The 21,628-nt window shown below is 38.7% G+C and overlaps 1 protein-coding gene across 3 annotated transcripts in view; it reads left to right on the top strand.

Moving 5' to 3' along the window:
• Window positions 1-7,486: 7,486 nt before the first annotated feature.
• Window positions 7,487-21,628, top strand: part of slc12a7b (solute carrier family 12 member 7b) — a 47,943-nt gene continuing 33,801 nt past the window's right edge. For all 3 annotated transcript variants that reach the window (XM_029528737.1, XM_029528736.1, XM_029528735.1), the window contains exon 1: window positions 7,487-7,783. In XM_029528737.1, the coding sequence (XP_029384597.1) occupies window positions 7,564-7,783 (220 nt within the window). In that variant the 5' untranslated portion in view covers window positions 7,487-7,563. The remainder of the gene's footprint in view (window positions 7,784-21,628) is intronic.

Here is a 21,628-nt window from a genome sequence, read left to right as displayed (position 1 = left end):
GCTGATGAGTTGTTTGCTCAGGAGGGACCTGATGAAGAGTCATGGGAAACCATCCTCCAGCGTACAGACTGCAAGGATTCATGTCATCTGTTCCAGGGGAGCGCCTTTATCTGTCCTAGCAGGGGACCAGCAAAACATATATATATATATATCAGAAACACCCACCCTGCAGGACTGAATGATCTTAAAGTACAATTCTGCAACACTGATTTGCAAGAAATTGCAGACCTTTTCTTTACTCAATTCAAAATTCTGATTTGCATGATTAAATTTGTACTTATTTAGAAGGTAAATTTTATTTTTATTCTATTATTTTTGGGGAGTCCTGTAAAAGTCCTACAAGTCCTACAAGTCCTACGAGATTGTCTATTAATCACGTAAGTGGGCCGAGTCCTCTTTTCTTGCAATTGATTTATCATCTTCATCTTCTACTGCTTATCCGTTTGTGCTGGAACCTATCCCAGCTCTCATGAGGTGAGGGTGGGGTCACCCCGGACAGGTCACCAGTCCATCACAGGGCCAACACACAGAGACAGACAGAGACCAACAACCACTCACACTCAGACCTACAGACAGTTTAGAGCAGTGAGCAGCACGATGAAGGCTCATTAGGCGAGACAGAATCATGTAGGGAGAGACAAGTGTTATTATTCTGTCAGAAAGCTCAAACCACTTTGTGTTTTCCTTCAAGGTACTGAACAAAGTCATCAAAGTTCACCAAATGGGTCTAAGGAACTTCTTGAGTGTGTAAACTTGAAATGTGTTCAAGCTGGTAATGTGTGTGACGACAGATAGCAGCATGTTCAAACTGAGATGCTGCTGCTGCTGAGGACACATTTGGAGTTGCTTATCTGGACTGAAAATAGATAAAGGCAATTAATAACCTCAGCAATCTGGTGACATCACACTGCACGCCGCATCCTCTCCTATTATGGGAAATGATAATTTAAGAAAACACGTAAACAAATTAAGCAATTATCAATCTATGAATTCCATAAAATATGTGTGTGTTTACCTTTTAAATAAAGTGGGTCACAGTGCTTTGTGTCCTGTTTCATCTTTCCCCTACCTCCTAATATGATGTCCGAGGGAATTCATTTAACAAGCAAAAGTGAAAATAGAGACAAACTAAACTAATTATAAATATAAGCCTAGCACTCATCCAGCAGGTGCGTGTGTGCATGTCCACATATCTGTAGCCAGACTGGAGTGCAGCAGTGTGTGTCCCCGCTGGTATGCCAACCATCCCATTCCTCTTTGTCTACTTCCCAAAAAAAACTCCCCCACCCCGGCAGCAGCTGAGACTGGACTTCAAGCTAAGAGACAGAGCAGTGATAAAGAGTCAGTGGGCCAGAGAGACAGGGACTACTGGACACACACAAGAGAGACATTTGAATTAGCTAATAAATCCCCCAGGAGGATATGAGCTCTCATACCTCCTGCTACCACAACCTAAATACCTGTAACCCACTACACCAACTTAGCTTCCAACCTTCCACTTCATTAGTGTACAAAAAAAAAAACTTTCACTGCAATAAGTTATGCTGGTGACATTGCTGTGAATATGTAAGTGAGTCATCGGCCACTTGGAAAAATAGCCAAGGGTTCATGCACAGAGCCATATGGTATCTGGTGTGGAGGGAGAGGGTTGGACTGCTGGACAGGAGGGCAACAGGGGGACAAGCTGCATTGAATGTGGAAACTTAGTGCTATGTGTAATTCCAAACGGTGCACTGACGACCAAAGCTCAGGAGAGATTGTGCAGACCCACTTCAACTCTCCTACTGTTGTAAGGATGAGGATCATACTTGATACTTTTCAGTGAATTCGGCTTCAGGTGCCTGTAGCTCTTTCTGTCACCGAAATAATGTTCGTTTGTTTGGAGGCCGGAGAGAGAAACACGAGGAACGAATATATCTACGGAAGGAAATAGAGATCCAGAAAAAAAACAATGCTCATGCTCAATTTTATTTGATAAAGCTAGAAGAAATTATTTAACAACTCATCTCACATTACAAGATAATAATACAAGAATTTGTCCTAGGTCTCAGGATATCTACAGTGAGGCATGGTTAGAAAAGGTTGCAATATTACAAGAATAAAGTCGTGATTTATTTTCTTTCTTTTCTTTTTTCTACCTGTGACAGAACTCGGTGCTCCGTGCCTCCTTGGCCACCATCTCTGGTTTCAAATCACCAGTCAAGTTTGCATATTCTTTTTGTGACAAAATCCTGATACTGATGATGATTTGGTGCTGATGGGTCAAAAAACGAAGTATTTCTTTATTTGTGAATCCTTTACTGAAGTCCAGTTTAACAAAGAGCGCCACTGTCCTTATTTTACCACAGCAGGATGTTCATCTGATATTTTGCTTCTAAAAAGAGAGTTCAATATTGTGTCATATCCCCCCAGCCAGCCTCAGGGGGAATGGTACCAAGCTGAATTTGCATGAAAAGCTGAAAGGGGGGAAAATTGGGGGGTGGTGGTCCACAAGTCATCTTCATATCAGACCATGGGTTGCTTCTGAAGGGGCTTCCAGACATTTGAGAGCAGCTGCGCAGTGACAGAAAGTGTACTATGACCAGAAGGTGAAGGATGGCCCCTTGAAAGGATCCCTGCTGGTGCACCCAAGGAACTTGACTGGAGATGCCAAAATATTCTCTGGAACTTTAGAGTCTCCACGGATTATAAAGCAGCGAAGGCCCACACGTAAGCCAGCAGGGGAATCTTTGTGAAAGATAAACATTCATATATGTCCAAAAGAGGATGATGGGAACTAATTCATCACTGTCCCTAAAGCGTCATCTGTGCCGGATATCTTTCAGCCTGGCCCATGGTGTACTGAGATATGAACAAAGTAATGTTTAGCTGAAACAGTGCCCCCTTATGGTGAACATTGAATTTGGACACTTTCACACCCACCCTATCTGAAATTTTCATGAATAAAAAAAAAAAATAAATGCTTGCTAAACAAATCAATCAACAAAAGTAATACGCTTCATGGTGCTTGACCCTTAACAATGATACTGTATCCCATTAACAGAACTATTAAAGAGACATTGATAACTGAACAAATAGATTTTGGATTTAGTAAATTTATTAAATAATGCATAAATGCATAAATTTAATTCATGCATAAATTTGGTTCAGAGCAGGAGTTGAAATCAGATCACATTGTTGATTACTGATGAATGAACTCCTCTTTCTTTGTCTCCATCATGTAATCTGTTGTATTTTTAGCTGGCTCCCTGTCATTGACTGGCCAGACTAACCAACCTGTGATTCACCATACAGTTATAGTCACTTTTTGACTCAAGTCCACATGTAAAGTGTAATCCAATCATAGTCTCTCTGTCACACACACACACACACACACACACACATCTGTCCTTTGTGCGAAGGGACAGCCCATGGGAGCTCGTTACACGTTGTATGCCATCTGCATGCAGACAAAAACAAGTGCTACCTCCACCTCTGCTATAATCACTACCTCTCATCCTCAGTCTGTCATTCCCCTGCGTCTGCAGCCAAACCTTTGGTTGGCTATCATAGCAGCTACACACAGAATGTTGTATTGTGCGCATTCATAGCTTTGACTTTTAGGTTTTACCAACTTTTACATTCAGTACACCTTATAAAGACGCTCAATCATCCATTTATGAAACTATTGTAAGACAAACCTGAAAGCTTTATATCAAAATTATAGTGTTCCCTGTAGATTATTGGAAGAATATAATTAACACAAATAACAATGTTGCCAATTACTTACCTGTTAGCCAACTGAACAATCAATTGCTTATATGTAAAAATTTTGGACCACCACCTAGATTAATATTCATAAAAGATTATGTAGTTATATTGAATAGAAATATAGACATGTCATATTTCATATTCTAACATATAGTTTCATTTTATATTATTAATAATAATAATTATGTGTTCATCCAAAAAAAATAAATAAATAAATTTTTTTCATCACTCACATTATCTAATATGAAGTTTTTGTCTGCTAATATATAAACCTATGACTTAATGAATTATTATAAAGAGAAAATATTGTGCATGCAGCTTGTTAAATTACCTGCAGGTAGGGGTTGTTTGGGTGAAGCTGTCTGACTCTTGGGTATTCAGCCTGTTTACATATGAAGGTCTGGCAACTGGGAACTACTCCTCACATCTCATCTGTACACTCTTATTTCCAATTACACTATAGATCTGATCAGACTGTTGAGCAGAGGACGTGCTGCTGATGACGCACCGCTGTACGTTATGACACAAGTTGCACAATGATGCAGCAGTGGGGAACCCATTTCAGAATAAAAGCTTCCTTTCATGCTGTAGTGTTGACCCATATACGTCCCAGACACGCTTTGCTGACTCCAGCAATTTTTCCAACACAGCTGAAGCAGTCTTCAGGGGCCAGTGAGTGGCTGCTTACAATAAATGTCTGTAGTTACCAAAGAGAAAGCTCCATCAAGGAGCACTCAGTCAGTATGACCTCTCATCCACTAGATTTAAAGATCTGGAGGAAAGCCGTTAAGTTATTTATAACATTTACATGCGGTGGTTGGATGGATATAAATCTTGACAGAACTATGATGATAACTTCAAGATCTGCAAAAAGTGAGCTGGTACCACACAGGTAGGATTACTCAGTAAAATTTTACCTTCTGTCAGTTAAAAAACCTTGTTAGAGGGATTTTCTCTTGCACCCTAGCACCTCAGCAGCCACAGCAGTTGCATGAGAAGATGCTGTTTGTAGTCACATTTCTGAGCCAAGCTTAATCATATTTATTACAGCCAGTTGCACAAGGAATTATGAAAGGGGAGAGTACATTAAATGTGAATATAGCATTCATGTCCTTTTCATAACTGACGTTTTCAAATGAAATGCACAAAATATTTTATTTAGAAAGGTCAGAAACAGAGAAATGCTACTGTGCTCTATAGATATGGATAGATAGATACTATTATAGATATTATAGATATTATGGAGGCCCATTTATAAAACGTGATAAAAATGAAAACACTGGCAATAAATTTTGAGACAATCAGTTTAAATTATTACATTAGAACACACGGTCTTCCTCTGTCACAACATTCATTCATTCATCATCTACTCTTATCTGTTTCCAGGTCACTGGGAGTGCTGGAGCCACTCCCAGCTCACTCTGGGTGAGGGTGTTGTCAGCCTGGACACCAGTCCATCACAGGGCCAACACACAGAGACCACCTACAGACAATTTAGAGTCACCAATTAGCCTAATCATGCATGTTTTTCGGAGGAAACCCATCCAAACATGGGGAGATCATGTAGACTCTGCATAGAAAGGCCCCAGGCCTGGGAGCCCAACCCACAACCTTCTTGTTGTGGGGCAGCAGTGTTCCTTTGTCACAACAGTCTTTTGCATATTATTCTTATTTATTGATTTGCTTATGTAATTATGTTGATTTATTATGACTGACTTAGTCATTAGTACTCTCTTTTCACTTTCAGAGTCATAAAATTCCGAATACTTCTGCTATTACTATATTGGGCCAGCAAGAAATCAGTTCAGTGTGACATAGTTTCTAGAGGGACTACAAATACATTCATGTGATTTATAATGACAGAAGAATCACATGATATTAAATTTTGATTGGATAAATTGGATGGCAATATTGACTTACTAAAAACAGAGATATGGCACAGAGATGTTGTCCTGAACACTTGCAGCTGTGGTTGTGCTGCTAAGGCCACATCTGTTCTCCCCAGCTTAAAAAAAAGTAATCTGTGTTTCAATTTGTCCAGACTGAAAGTCATTCTGAAGGGAGGTGATGAGTGTAACTGTGGATGAGTAAAACAACATTGTTTTGAAGGATTACAAGTGGCTTTGGGAGCCCTATATCTTAGTCTCACACCCTGTGTGTGCTACATTCACCCTGCAATGCTTTCATCCATTCAGACTGTAAAATCCATGACTATGAATTAAAAATTCATCATATACATAACTGAATGCACAGACCTTCTTTTGTAACAGAATGTACGAAGTGAACTTTTTTAGTAAAGCACTTCCTGGTCATTTTCATAAGGCACTGAACAGAATTTTCGAAAATGAACTGCTTATGTAAACTGAACACCCCATTTCTCCATCCGCATTTACCCTCCCACCCTTGAGTCACCCAACTGTACTGCCAGCTGTCTATTTCAGATGTCAACGTAACACTTCAAGCAATCACTGTTTGAGTGGTCTCCTGGAAGTCATCCAAAATATGGTCTAAGGAAGTCTGATTGCTGAAAAGCAAATGGCAATTTAATGTTATATGGCATAGTTTACGTTACAAGCTGAGATACAAAACAATCAGGGGTGGATTTAAAAGGAGTCAACCCTGAGGGTGGGGGAGGCACAGTTTTAAAGGGAGACCTGAAATTGATTAAAATGTGACTTAGGTTGTTACTATTGACTTAGGTATTAATAGTAACATTTTAACAGTAATGTATGTATGAACATTTAAACATGAAAGCTGTTATCCATTCCCAAACATGTTACATTTTTTGTAACATGGCAGTATTATTGGTACTAGTATAAATTACGAAACCTCCTGTTTTTGCAATAGATGCAGAAACAGGAAGTTCATCCTTAAGCATGTCACTGGACTTACCCAACACCTTAAAAAAGGCAGCTTCACTCAGCTCTGTGTGTGACCATGAACTCACCACCCTAAGCCTCAACCTCAATTGTTTATACTTTTGTTAGCAGTCGTCAGGAACACTGGAGCCCTGACATAGAGACTAAAAGTCTCAAAAACTGCGTGCAGAATGAAACGTCGTTCTCTCCTTAGATATTTACAAACCATTTATTCTAAGCTGCAACATACCAAAGTTATTATGGCAAGGCTTTGGCAAATGACTAAACCATCACTGCTTTTTATATTAGAACAATTTATTGAGTGTGGCAGACTATTGATGTGGAGGATGTAGAGAGTGCTTGCTAATTACCCCATTATTCTGAGACAATTTAAGAGGCTTGTAATGAGTTCAGTGTGACAGGCCAGAACATGTGCTCCATTGGTGCTATCTCACATGTTCTATTATGGCGTATTCTGTTCATCTGAATTGTTCTTCTACATTGTAATATAGTTATTCTCTGAATTATATGTTGACTTACACATAAAAGCATGCATAACAGACAGCAGAAAAACGTTCAGTGTTGACAGTAAAAGGCTCTTGTGAACTTCATGTTTTGCTGCTGTAAACTACAGAAAAACTTTATGAATCAGGGGGTGTAATTAACCGGGCTAGAATTTTGGAAGTCGCTCATTCCACAATTAACAAATCTACATCGCTTTGATTGGCTATTCGGGGTGATTGACGGCGCTCCGCGGCCCCCGCATCCATTGAGCGAAGGAGGAGGGCGGGCACATCTGGACTGCAATCAATCCTCTGATAACCGCGTGAGCCTCTGTGTCCTGTTGTACGCCGTGCGTGTGGCAGTCCTCACCGAGTGTGAGGAACCCGTCGGTGTGTCTGTTTTGTTTCTTCCTCCATTAAAAGTGCGACAAGACAAGAGAGGAAGGAGGGATATGGGGGAAAGATTTGTGGTTGTCCCGGTGGACGGAGGAGGGGTTGTCACCGGGGAGAGGGAGCACACGGACGCGGTTGTCTCTGACCCGGCACCGGACTCCGGCGGCGGCGGCGGCACGGTGGAGGAAAAAGAGGCTGGGGAGGACTCTGTGTTCGAGCCCAATGACCCCAACAATGTGGTGCCTATCCTGGAGTACAACAGAGAGCCCAACAAGTACGGTAAGACAGCCGCCCGCTACAAACTCCGTGTCCCACTTCTTAGCTCATCTCTCCAGAGGATTAACCGTCATCTCCAGTTTGGATCCTACCGCTACAATTATTGTTATTATTATTATTATTATTCATCAACCGGCGCTCCAGCTAACATAGCTGTGTCTAACTGCCCCCCCCCCCCCCCCCCCCCCCCCCCCCCCCACCGCCGAAGCTTTAACGTGGCTCTCATAAACTTTCTCACACTTAATTTGAACAAATTTGGCAATGATACTGACAATTTGCACTTGATTTGACCTCTGACAAACAAACGCACGCGACGCCTTTGCTAGCTTAAACCGTTTTGTTTCGATAAAATGAAATTAGCATCACCGCGAAATCAATATTTGTTTACCCCCCCGCAGAGAATGGGCAAAGTTGAGACGAGTGGCAATAAAGTTAAGCCTCCATTGATGTGGTCAAAGTTTTGGCACTCATGCCTTTTTGAATAATTGAAATAAGACAATATACTGGAGTGTAGCGGAGAATAAACTGCAGGTAGAGCTTCTGTTGGTTAGTAACCTGTCATTTTATAATCATTCTCTTGAAAGGTAAAGCGTGCTGCTATTTCTTGGAAATGTTCCAAATTTTACATATGAATGATATATATATATATATATATATATATATATATTTTTTTTTTTTTTTTTTTGTTTTGTTTTTTTTTTGCGTGCTCTTGAACTAAGATGTGCTGGCGGGTTACTGTGGCTCTGAGGCATAACTTGGCTGCAGTTTTTATTCCCTAGCCTTGTTCAGCCAGGTGCTCGCAAACAAGGTGCTTCTATAGCAACAGGTTGAGGACTAGGAGGCGCTGGGATAATTGCCTGGCTCACAGACCAAACAACAATGCAGAATGACTGTGTGCTAATGGCTTAAAGTGTACTGAGAAAATCTGTTGTGCATATGGATTGGTAATTGTTAGAGTGCAGACTTTTTTTTGTTTTTTTTTATTGTGATGGACTGGCGAGCTGTCCAGGTTGTACCCTGCCCTTGCCTGGAACATTGGCTGGGGTTGGCTCCAGCACAACATGCGACCCTGATCGATAAACTGCAGAAAATGAGTGAGAGGGTAAACTTTCTAGCCTTAAGAGAAATGCTTCCTTGTCTGTGCTAGTGACTGGTCTTCAGAAGAGCTTTTGAAGGGCAACATAAGCGATTATTGTTGTTCTGGTGTTTAATCATGGTGACAGAGCAGAGTGTTGATATTGATACAGTGTGTCAGTCTGTTATGTTAAGGAGCCCAAAAAAAAAAAAAAGAAATAAATCCCACTGGCCCAGGGCTGATGGAAGATACTGGGGGCAGAACAAGTGAGTGTCTGGCCCGACAAAACCTGGATTCAATGACTTATAGAAATCTACTGAAAATATCAACATGTAAGTTTGAATGTGTTTCTCTGTAGACTTATTAGTCTACGGAATATTTCAGTGCCATTGATGCTCCTGTTTATTGGGATATGAAGTACTGCTTGACTGAGCGTATATGACCTTGTTTTATAGCCTTCACAGATTGTGATTGTGGGTTTCAGGAAAAAGGAAATACTACAGATACTGCTTTTATTTCTTGTGCAGCATGGCTGTAAATCGGTGTATTCCCATCTCCCACTTCAATTGGATACAGAGCCATGGAAATGTCTTGCACATGATTTCCCATTCTTTGATAAAAGAACAGGTTGGAACATGCCTATTCACCGTACTGTAAGGTGTAGGTTGAATTTCTTCCTAAAATCAGATTATGCTAAGAAGACGATGGGTGTATAATCTTTGATTACATGTGCGCATAGTGCTTGTGTTTAACTGTTATGCGTTTCTGTAAGCTAGGCAATGATCGAGTATATTGTGTGTGAGTGTTCATTGGCAAACATTTTAATCTCTTGAGTATTTGTTACATGACTCCAAAGAATATTATGTCTCCTCTGCAGACACATACACAACTCAGATATGGAACAGTGGCTTTGTGATCAGTATCGTGCCATTTTTTTCTTTTTCCTTTTCATGGTGTTTTTACTTTGTTTCACTCTCAACAGTGTGAATTTGGGAGAGGTATGCTTCAAGCCTATATCAGCAGTACACAGTCATAAAAAAAAAAAGTCTAGAAAGGTATAGCATCACAGGATAAAGAAAACTGAGCATCAGGATTCATGAATTTCTGAAGGTTTTCTCCTGTTAAACATTGAGACTTTGTTTAGTGCATTACTTCCTCTTTTTCGGTTTCCCGATTTACTTCCCCATAGCACTCATTGCATTGTAATCCATATCTGATTGAAAGCAGGGATGGCTGTTTCGATTGAGTTCTGGATTGTTCTGCAAAATGAAATTACTGTGATAAAACTAATGCAGGCTATGAGTTTGGATAATGGATAATCAGGCATTTTTCACTGAAATCTTTATGTATTTTCAGAAACACAGAGCAACATATGTGCACCAGCAGGATGATGTTTTTTTTGTATACAATATATTTGAAAGTAAAGCTAAACTGGGCCTTCTCTAGCTTGCCTGCCTCATAAAGCCATTCAGATGATCTACATACATGTTTTTTATTTGCATTTGTTCAGACTAAATGAGGCAAGAGTCAAATACAAAGGCAATCCAAGTATTGTATATATTAGCATGATATTTTTAAAGATAGGTAAGTGCATACATTCAGACAACATATTGTAAAGGTAGGAAGTATTTGTTTTGAAAACTATGTCTTAACATAGTTAAGTTAATATAATTGATGTCATGAGATATTAATAGCTAATATAATCATATGAAAAGGTGTCATGGTACAACAGAAGATACAGTCTTCCACTTGTCTCAGACACTGAAGATGACTAAAATTACATTTGGATTTATTGGAGCTTAAGCAGGCCATGAAAGATAAGTGAGGTGGTACAGGGTTTCCAGAAGGCGTAAGATTTAAATTTGATGGGCAGGAAGCAGACAGAGCCTGTCAAGTCTTTCACCTCTGACAGTTCACATATTTAAATGTTTGAGGAAATACATTTGTGGCTGAAGTGAATGCAATTTCATGTTTGGTAACATTTGTCGCAGCAGGGGACCTCGGCAATGATATAGTTAGATGTTAGTTATTATTTTTATTTTTATTTTTTTGTGATATCACATTAGTTTTGGACACTGAAACCATCAGACTCTCAGAATGCCCAGCATTATATTTGTAAAATGTGCACTCACGTTTAAGAAGGCATGCATCTTGGGTATCATTTGCTGCCCTCTGCTTTATTTGGAGCTCAGCAGTCAGCACATGGACACCAACTGGGCCCAGGCATCCACTACGTCTGCTGTAGCTTCTACGTGGCCTCATAGTCTGCTGCCTCCCCTGCTAGCCTTGCGTGGGATGTTTGTTCCAGTTGCTTGTTATTTACACGCAATGCTCAAGAAGAGGGGTGTGTACCCTGCTGGTCAGACAGTAAGGTTTTCATAGAATTTGCCTTCTCTTTTGGGAAACATGCAAGCACAGTTTAGCCCAATCATCAAAATTGGCTTTTTAGCAAGTAATTTTTTGAATGGAGTCATTTGTTTTTAAAAGTCAGCATTGATCGTCCAAGGGCATTACACCTCATTACACTGGTTTACTTACAGTATAATTATGGTCAAAATGATAGTTTAATCTTTCTTTTGTGCACATGTATTAATTAACTTTGGGTAGATAGTCAGTGGGAACTTGGGATATCTCAATATCAGCTAGAAATACACTTTCATGCAGTGTGATAGCTTCAGTAAACTTTGTTGTTTATTATTATAAATCTCTGCTCCCACATCAGCTCTGGATTGGAGATGCAGAAAATCTGAATACTTTCTTTTTAGCTCCACAGTTCATGACAATTTTTTAAGTTTGTCAGTTTTTGTCATTTAGAACTTGAAGCACATAATCTATGTATTTAGGTGCTACATGTCAATTGCAGTGTTTATAATTTAATGAAGAGCAATGCTGTATCTCTGTTGCCAACTTTCCTGTCACTATCACTATTGATAAAAATAACCTTGTCTTATCCTTGTGGACATGTATCAAACTGCACAATGCATATATAGATCTTCGTCTGAGATTCATGGATGGTCGTATTCTTTTATTCTTTTTTTCAGTTTTACTGCCTCCATTTTATTTAAAATATAAATATATGAAATATATATTAATTAATAAATCTATATCCATTTAGATAGATAGATAGATTCATTAACATTTTCAATGTTAATGAATCTGGGGGTGGTACATCATGTCAGCTGCCATTAATAATTTTTATTACTTATTTTCATAAGTAACTAGATAAGGGGCTAAATTCGTTGAATCTTTTTGAATTGCTGATCATACGTCATACGTCCACAGTGTACCCCCCCCCCCTCACCCGAGATGCTAGCTGGGATTGGATCCAGCATTCCCAACAGCTCTGACTGATGAGTGGTTGAAAATGAAACCAATGTCATTTGCTTTTGCAGCTGTTCTTCTAATTTGTTAGATACAAATTTTATGAGTATTTTGGTAAATATTAGTGCCAGAATGGATGAGATACCAGCAGAAAGCTCATTTTTAAAGGACACAAATTAGGATCAAGGTGTAAAATAAATAAATAAATAATTGGACATTTACACTTACATTTAAGTCAGTGGATATGAAAAAAGTAATTTAATTAACCTGATGTTTTTAGAGTATAGCGTCAGTGTCTGCATCAAACAACCAATAACTGTGGTACAATAGATAACAGTAGAAGCTGAAAGACATCGCTATTCGGTAGACAGTGAACAGCTGTGGGAAAAACAACATAACCAATTTTTCCCCGGAAGGCTCTCTACATTTGGTGTTGGTTGGTCATGGGGTTTTCCAGCTCTTGGTCAGCAGCATATTAAAAGCTAAGTAAGACATTTAGTGTGAGTCATTTAGCCTCATTGCATTTGCTGCTGCAATAAATAAACCAAATAAATACTATTGTAGAACAAAATAAAGCCAAATGAGCTCTGTGAGGAGTAACTACCTTTTGAAATGACATCAGGAGTTGGCAAAGTATCCTAGTCTAGACTTAAACCAAAAGGATTTTGTTGCCAGAACCTGATGATTCAGGTTTATTTTATTTTATTTTTAAAGACAATGCAACACTGTTATATCACCCTAGGGCTGAATCAACACCTCTCTGTAAGCATTTTACAACACATTGTGATCAATGTGATACGACACATTGTTGTAACTCACCTAGGTAAAAAACAAGCAGAAAAGACATAAGTATAGCAGAAGCTCCTTGGCCATGGCAGTGTTGGATATCGGATGTCAGAAATGTGTAGAGAGACGCATTGTGTGAGTATCATGTTCTCCTTGTCTCTGAATGAAGAGCCTTCATAAGCCCATCCTTGTCACGAGCAGTCTAAAAGACTGCAATATAGTCAAACGCCAGAGATGAAACAAATACAGTGGAAGCCGCACTCATTTTCAATACCCCTCACGACTTGAATTGAACTGGCTAGTCAAAAAACATCTGAATCAACTTCTGTTTTTGCTAACAACATTGCCCATACAAATGCTGTACTTGGGTGGCCCGCCCAAGTGGATAAAGCCATTTGAGTTCAGCTTTGATAAATCTTAGAATGCACTACAGTAAGTAACTGGGGACTGCCATTTTAGGTTTTTACAGATGAGTGTTTCACGTAAGCATCAACTGTGTTACTTATGGAGGCTGGTCTAAAAGTGGAAATGAACCTTTTAACACAGAAGATTCCTATTTTTTTAACCATAAAAGCACCAAGAAGTATCCTGTGAGTAAGTACTTTTGCCCATTTTTCTAGAATACTTACAACCTTCAATATCCACATTATGTTGAAAGAATGTATTAACACTTAACAATGAAGGAACTGATTTGCTGACTTCTGACAAGAGTGCGAGTGGAATTATCGTAATGACCTTGTATCTGCTGTGAACTGCAGCTTCTCAGCTTTCAGAAATTGCTTGCATTTCTCTAATTGAGCAAACATTTGCGAATTTATGGTAATATGAAGTGCCGCGTGAATCTGTCGCCGGTAACAAGCTCGTTTAATAGGGTTAAATGGTAGTTTATGTTGTAAACTCAAATTAGCTTTAATGACACATAATAGAATATAATAAATTTTTATTGTCCACCATGGGGGGAAAATTGTGTTAGGACCTTGGGTTTAAGTAAACTAATTACTGCATAAAGTGGAAATGGCTCCAAAGCAGAAGAAAGTGCCACCTGAGCCATTTGTTTCAAATACAGTCTTCAATGATGACTGATAGGCAAGTCTGCTGTTACCTGAGATGTCTGAGGTGTAGCTGTCCATGTGTGCAGTAAAGTTATAGACTTCATGTAGCCTTATATCACAGAGAGAGCCATTTACTTTTATTTAGCTAATATGGGGTGATTTTCCTTGAGGTTGTAGTTGGTTGTTTAATGGAATATTCCTGTCATATCAGCATCTCTTCATTATGGAGCTGCAACTTAAAACAGTTGCAGCTATAGACCTGATCCAGCTGTCAACTGCTGGCTAAGGTCTCTTTAACCAATAAAAACACGTTAACATTTATTTATTAAAATTTATTTTAATATAAGACCATTCCTCTTCCTACAATATATTTTAATTGATAATGCATACCCATTGTAATATTTTGCATACTTGCTTACACACAAGGAAAATCTTTTGTTGAGTGATGGAACAATAGTTAAATTCTTGGGTAAGAACTGCTATATAAAAACAAATTTTCTGTTTTCTCCCCCCCCCAATATTGTGTTATTTTGTGGTAGTAACTTGTACTTCCCGGTCTGCTCAAATGGGGGCAACAAAGATTGACTTTTAGTCTTCAGCTCTCCACTGCATGATGAGATGGGCAAAATTCAAAAGCTGAACATCATAGGTCAGCATGTGTTCACCACTGCAGATTCGTTCAGACTTACATTGAACAAATAACAAAATGACAAACACTTGACACTGCAACATAATATATCACAGATTATTTCTGTCTACCCTGTGGATTTGGTTACTCTAAAATCATGCAGTGCAGTTTGATTAGCAGGAGGAAGTACTCGAGAAGTAAAGATGCCATATGACAAAAACTGTCATTTAACTCACATGACATGGTAAAACAATGTTTAAGAGACTTTAGCCTGTTAGACACAATGATCTCACTATAGCTAGCAGTTACATAATCTATATCACAGACAGTTTTGACAATTTCATTCACCATTTTCACCCACTTAGGGAAGTTTTCCCCCCTCCTGCCCCCTCTAAAGGGCACTATGTGAGGATTTTTGTTTACTGAAGGTTCTGTAGGAGGGCAGACTGGTGATATCTCATACATTTGAAGTGAATATTTTCTGCCTTTTCTGCTGCCAAAACAGAGGTAGTTTCATCTTATGCTTTGTCCTACTCCTACAGAACATCACATAGTTACTTTCACCCATTCAGTATTAATTACAGTAAAAAAAGGCTGCAAAATGATTTATGACTCTCACATTGGAAAGTAATTTGGTACTGTACTACACCCCCCCACACACACTTTAACAACTAGAAAAGAGAACAATTCTCCTTTTATGCACTCTCTGGTGTCCTTGGGCTGTACTTTGTGCTCTGTTGCATATCTAGTGTCCCATCTTCCATTGTTGAATCAATCGATGTACCTATTATGGGATTAGAAATCAGAGCCTACATTAAAGGGAAATTCCGTTTATGTGAAATACAATATAGTGGCTTCAGATATTCTACATTTCTTTTTATTTGTCGTTGACTTCATTTTGAATTGATAAAGCATTTATTTTTATCTCTTTTTTAAAGTTTAAGTTTGAAAAGGGAGTCTAAATCTACTCTGAAGCCACTATAGATAACATTTATACCACCTTTTTTATGGTGGAGTTATATTGCCATAAACTCAGGGAACAACTCAGTATCATGAAATTCTAGTAAATGTAGGCATATTCTTTTAAAAATGCTTTAGGTCTATGTCTCAAATATTCCCATATTTATTAATACCTTTTCTGACTAACTATATTAAGTTCTATTTAAAATGATTAAAAACTCTCTGAACATTAAATAAAGTGCTGTGCATATTTTGTCAGACAACCCAGAAGTTAGTTGTCTTGACAAACAGAAAGTTTTTGAAAATTCATTTTCACAAATGGACACCAATGTACATAAATGATATGAATACAAGGGATTTTTACCTTTTTAATTGGTTGTTTGATTGGGGGATGTTACCAAGCCAAATCCAAGTGTAAAACTAAGTTATGTAAAAAAGACCCTCCTACAGTATAGTATAGGGCTGTGAAAAACTGCATCAAGCATGACATGGTGAAAACAGCATTAAGCAACAAGCAATTTTGATTTTCAGACTCAAATGGGAATTGTTGTAAACTTTCTCATAAAAGAGACATTGTTCCTCTGTCCTCATTGCCCTCATTGTCCACGAGAAGCAGTCAGACTGTCTAGTCACTTAATGAGTGGATGCCAGTTACATCACTACTTACATGGAGTAGATAAGTGCCCTCTTTGTTACTGTACCTTAGCAGGACAACAATCACAACAACTGTGAATATTTCTTTGTCAGATCACTCTATTGATTGCCCCTGTACTAGCATAGATACTGTGGGATTTTATTCAGTTGCATTCATGAAATTTCATTTGTATGTAGACAGAATCCAGTATACTGTCTGCAGCCACATTCACTTCCTGGAACCATTATGGAAACCTGACCTTCCATGTCTATGAATTATTTCTGAAATGACTGTTTGGCAGATGTAAGGCTGACATAATTTACTGATTGGGATATTGCATCCTATTACACTCTGCAACAATCCAGTGTTCTGATGAATAGGTTTCTTAAAATGCCTATTACATAGTGATGTTCAGATGTCAAAAAAGACCAAGTAAAATTATTGTCGACAGAGATTAACTCTTGAGACAGTTGTTTAAAGCTAAAATGCAGGAAAATATTCTTTAAGATGAACTGAAGCTTATGATCTGATGAACTAAAAGTTCATCACACCTCCAGTTGTTTCTCACATCCTTGTATTCAGCTGCAACCCCCCACATCCTTTTTCTATTTACTGCAGCCTCTACCAGTTCTCTGTGAACTGGTCTTTTATGTCATCATGTTGGGCAAGTAGAGGGAAGAAGCTAACTTCTTCCGGGTGGACTCCAGATATTAAACTACATGAGACTTGAGGGTTACAGCTTTATGAAACAACTGGACATCTGGCTCTCGTGCTGTGGCTTTTCGCCCAGTAGGGATTCTAAGCATTTCCTATCACATCAGGCTTCTAATTACATGGCGTGAAACCTAAAACCTTTCATGACTGTCTTATGCTTTACTCCCAGGAAATGACTCATTGTTTTTCAGTTAGACCTCAGGTCAGGTGATGTATTTGAATGTAAGTGTAAGTACACTTCAGCTGCAGAATAATGGTCTTGATAGGACATATGAAGAGTAGGTTAACTTGATGCAAGACGAAACAAACACTGTGAGATAAGAGATTAAGTTGACATCTTTATTGATTCCCTCACTCTGCCTCATCCAGTTTCCCATTCCCCTCTCCAAGTGAATGTTCACAGCAGCATAAAGTAAATTAGCAAATTAATAAGCTGCACATATAATACATAAGTTGAATGTGTGTGTTTGCATACATACATGTGAGATAATACTCCAAGGCGGTGTATGGTCCAACTGCCAGTATATGCCTTTAAATCAGCCCTGCCCACTGCACGCTGTGCACACTGGGTCAAATAACACCACTTAGGAAGTGAGGAGTTGTATATGTGAGTGTTTGTGTGTAAAACTTTCCTCAGTGCAGCAGCTCTGGGTTTCCTCCTCTAGCTGAACAAAGGCTGACACTACCGTCTTTTGTTGGGTGTCAGACAGAGCGACATTCCTGGGAAGAGGATCTGGCTTCAGGCATAGAAACAGCCATATATATGTACACATACACTCGTGAGCACAAATGCATGTCATGCTTTATGCTGTTGTGTGTGTTTGTGTATACCGCCCAAATTGGGCGGGGCAGTTCTGCTCTTCCTTATTTGGATAGTTTGTGCAAGGGGGGAGGGGGTCACATGGGTGTACAGTAGAGTCCTAGCGATAGAAACAAAAATTCAGGAGGGAGACCTGATATCTTTCCAGCAGAGTATAGCCCATCAGGGCTGGAATTCAGAGAAAAAAGGAGTAACAGCTATTGGAAAGAGCGAGAGAGAGAGAGAGAGAGAGAGAGAGAGAGAGAGAGAGAGAGAGAGAGAGAGAGTGAGAGTGAGGAGCAGCAGCAGCAGCATAACGGAGAGGGAGGAGAAAAGCAAAAGAGATAAGAGTGACAAACAGGAGACATTGAGCGGCAGCACATGGTGTAAAAATGCCCACTAACTTCACGGTAGTCCCAGTGAAGGACAACACAGGAAATGAGAAAAAGGGGAATGAGGAGGACGATGTGAATGACAATAATGTACTGAAAGAAGAAGAGGAGAACACCAAAGGTGAGATTAGGTATTTTATTTTACTCCATCAGGTGGTTTATTATTAACGTATTAATTCTAGGGACACCTTTTTATGTCAAACACATTTACAAGAGTTCTGTTCTCATGTAAGTCATGTAAGGTATTTGCATCTTTTTAAAGGTGGAAGACCTCTTAGAGAGGTATCGCTGGAAAATTCCAGAAGTTGTTTATAAAATCCAGTGCAAGTGCATAATGTGGCTTCATTGTATGGGTCAAACTTGCCTATATTTTTTCAGAAACTGTTTATGGGCTGTGTGTGGGTGGATAATATGTAGGGAAGAGAGTGAATTTTAGGGAAGCCTTATTCAGTTTCCAGCAACTGCGTGAGATGAGGGTTTCCGTCTCACGCCATTGCCACAAAGGCAGTGTGACATGAATTTTTATGTTTCCCATTGTCTCAAATCACTGTCCTTTTTCTCACTGTGCTCCTCGAACCCACTGACTGCCAGTTTATTTTTGTTTGTTTGTTTTTATTTCCAGTGTAGTGATTCTATCTAATTCAAATTTTTGTTCTTTGCTTTGCCACATTTCTTGTTGTTGTAGAAATAAACATAGTAGCAACACATATGGTCTAATTGGAACACTCATATCCCATTTCTCTGTTGATTACCCTTGGCATGCAACCTCTAGCATGGCTCATCCTTTTGAGACTTAACAGTGAAGTATAGTATGTGGGGAAAAATAAGTGGATAAAAGAACTCTTCCACAATGCCTTGGCTCAGGCATAACACACTCCAATGTGAAGTAAAAATGCATATAAGATCAGGTAGGTTTAAAGTTTAGCAAATCTGTCCAAGTTTCAAATTGGGGAAGTAGAGTTTACTTAGGTGTTGTCTGTATTTATTGATTGCTTTCATTGGTAGAAGGCCACAAGTTAGCTTAACTTTGCCCCGTGACCTGATTATGTTATTTCTGTGACACAAATTCACCTAAGCCTTTCCTCAAGCGGGTTTTTTTTTTCTTTTTCTTTTCAAAAAGACTTCCAAATTTATGTAACGTGTTAGTCCAGTTGGAATGGCCTTTGGCCTCGGCAGACCTGATATCAACCTGTTTGAAGGTACACAGCCAGTGTAGCATTTAAAACATCTGTTTTTCTAGAATATTCAGCCAGGAGAGGTGATGGAGTATTTAACAAACTCCACTCTAATAGCCCACATTTTGCCAGATTATTGTCAGTTCAGATGCTGCTTTTACAGCGGTTAATATGGTGCTGTGAAAATAAATTCACAGTATTTAATTTCAGCTGGAATTAAATGCTACATATCAAAATTATGTGCTGCAACTTATAGTTTATTGAAGACACACAAATGCACACTGTTTGTAAACCACACAGTGCTGTAGTACAATTAAACCATTGCATACCTTTTAATTGTGAATGTCGGGTTAGGCTCTCTGAATGGTGATAACGTAGATGTTGTACCAAATTGGATGTATTCGACCCTTTGGCTGCAACTTTTTTTCTGTGGTTTTACAGATCGGGTGGCTGTCATCCTGAACAACACCTTCGTCATTTTATTTATAACCGAAATACTCCCACAGTGAAGATATCACTCGGCTTTTGGGTTGGGTTGGTTGGGTCTGCTATTGGTCCTGGCAATACAGCCTGTTTTTTGAGCACCTTTTTTTTTTCCATTCTGGCCCCTTAAAAACAAAAATACCCCAAAAAAAAAAACAAAACCCTAAACTAAAACTTAAAAAAAAAAAAAAAAAAGTGTACCCTTGGAGGTTTTGTCAAGAGCCTTTTTTTTTCCGGCTGCAGGGACTGAAGTGAGGTTTTCTCAATGGTAATTCGCCATTAATAGCCCTCTTTTACTCTTTTACCCCACTTTGCCTTTTTTTTTTTATCTCAGTATAAATCTGACTCTATGGTTGAATAATACTGACATTTCAAATTGCGGTTAATAGTAAAATCCCAACCCTCTGCACATGAATGGATTCAAACTTATCATCAATCAAAAGAGAGGATGCAGATTATATATGTTTGTGTTTGGGAAAAACTTGATACAATTTGGACGCTGAAAAACTGGGTGTGTCATTGATAGCATACATATTGCTGGCTTTTGAGCATGTGCTGGACTCAGTGAAATGGCAGTCCCTGTTATTGATTATCCTGCTGGCTTGCTTCCTGTTGGCTGAGTAGGGGGAGGTGATCTCCTCCCTGTGCTGTAATGTAATTGAGTCCAGTTCTCCCCATTTACACTGAATTCCCTCTTTGTCCTCCTCACTTTTTGGTTCTTTAAAATTCCATTGCTTATTCTCTCCTCAAACTGATGTTATTCTCTCAGCTAAATCTGTTTCTTGTGAACCCATAATTAGGACGTCCAGTTTTACTTATGGCAACATAGTAATGCCTCAAGGGTAAAGCATGGAGCAGATAATTTCAACCACCTTATTATCTTTTATGCTTTATAGAGTAAATGTTTTTCTACCTCATAGTTTGTCATTTGCCAAATAAGAAATGGTCTAAAGCTTAGAATTATACATCAGTGAAATGGTAGCTGTTTCTTCCAAGTTTGCCACACAAATGCAAATTTAAGCAAATGTCACTAGCTCATGCCTCCTGACCTGAACTTTGTTTTCATCAGCTGGTTGGGTGTGTACATAAAGTTAAATTGTATTCGGCCTACCCCATTTAGCTTTGATAGAAAGCCAAATGAAAAGAGAAAAACAACAAGGGTCCATATGAAAATGCAAGACTGTAAAAATGCCAGTGTGATTTTTTTATTTTATTTTATTTTTTTGTTTGTTTGTTTGTTTGTTTTTTGTCCTAGTATAATAATTAGTTGTGCCGCTCAACTTATATCAATCTCAGAACACATTGAAACATGTTTCAATGTATCAATATCAATATCAATATCTTGATTTGTCTTCAGCCAGTGAAACACTTGTTAATCAATGTGGTTGACCTCGGCTGTACTTTAGCTGCACTTTAGCTACGAAAAACTTTAGTGTTGTTGCAGAGATTATATGTCTATTTGACTATGCACCTCAGAGTACTGGAACAAATGTTAGTTTCTTTGGAAATACCAATGTTTTAGTTATCTGTGAAGAGTGTGTGGTGTTTCATTGGTTCATACATTCGGCTGCTTCTTTTTGCTCTTTTCACATTATCTAAAGTTCACTTATTAAAACTGAATGTTGTGATTAATTTATTCTGTGAGGAATATATGTGCCTTATTTTCCCTACCTGATAGGGCATACAAATTTTCAACAGATCGTGATTTTCAGATAGTGATCAGAATCTCTCTGAGAGTTAGTGGAATGTGAATGAATCCATGCAAGATTAAAAAAAAAAAAACAACCAAACAAACAGCTGTGCAGATGTGTTAAATAAAATGTTAAGAG

This window comes from Echeneis naucrates, chromosome 20, assembly GCF_900963305.1.
Source record: "Echeneis naucrates chromosome 20, fEcheNa1.1, whole genome shotgun sequence".
Taxonomy (NCBI): Eukaryota; Metazoa; Chordata; class Actinopteri; order Carangiformes; family Echeneidae; genus Echeneis; species Echeneis naucrates.
The sequence above is the reverse complement of the archived record's forward strand: the minus strand, read 5'-3'. Positions and strand labels throughout refer to the sequence as shown.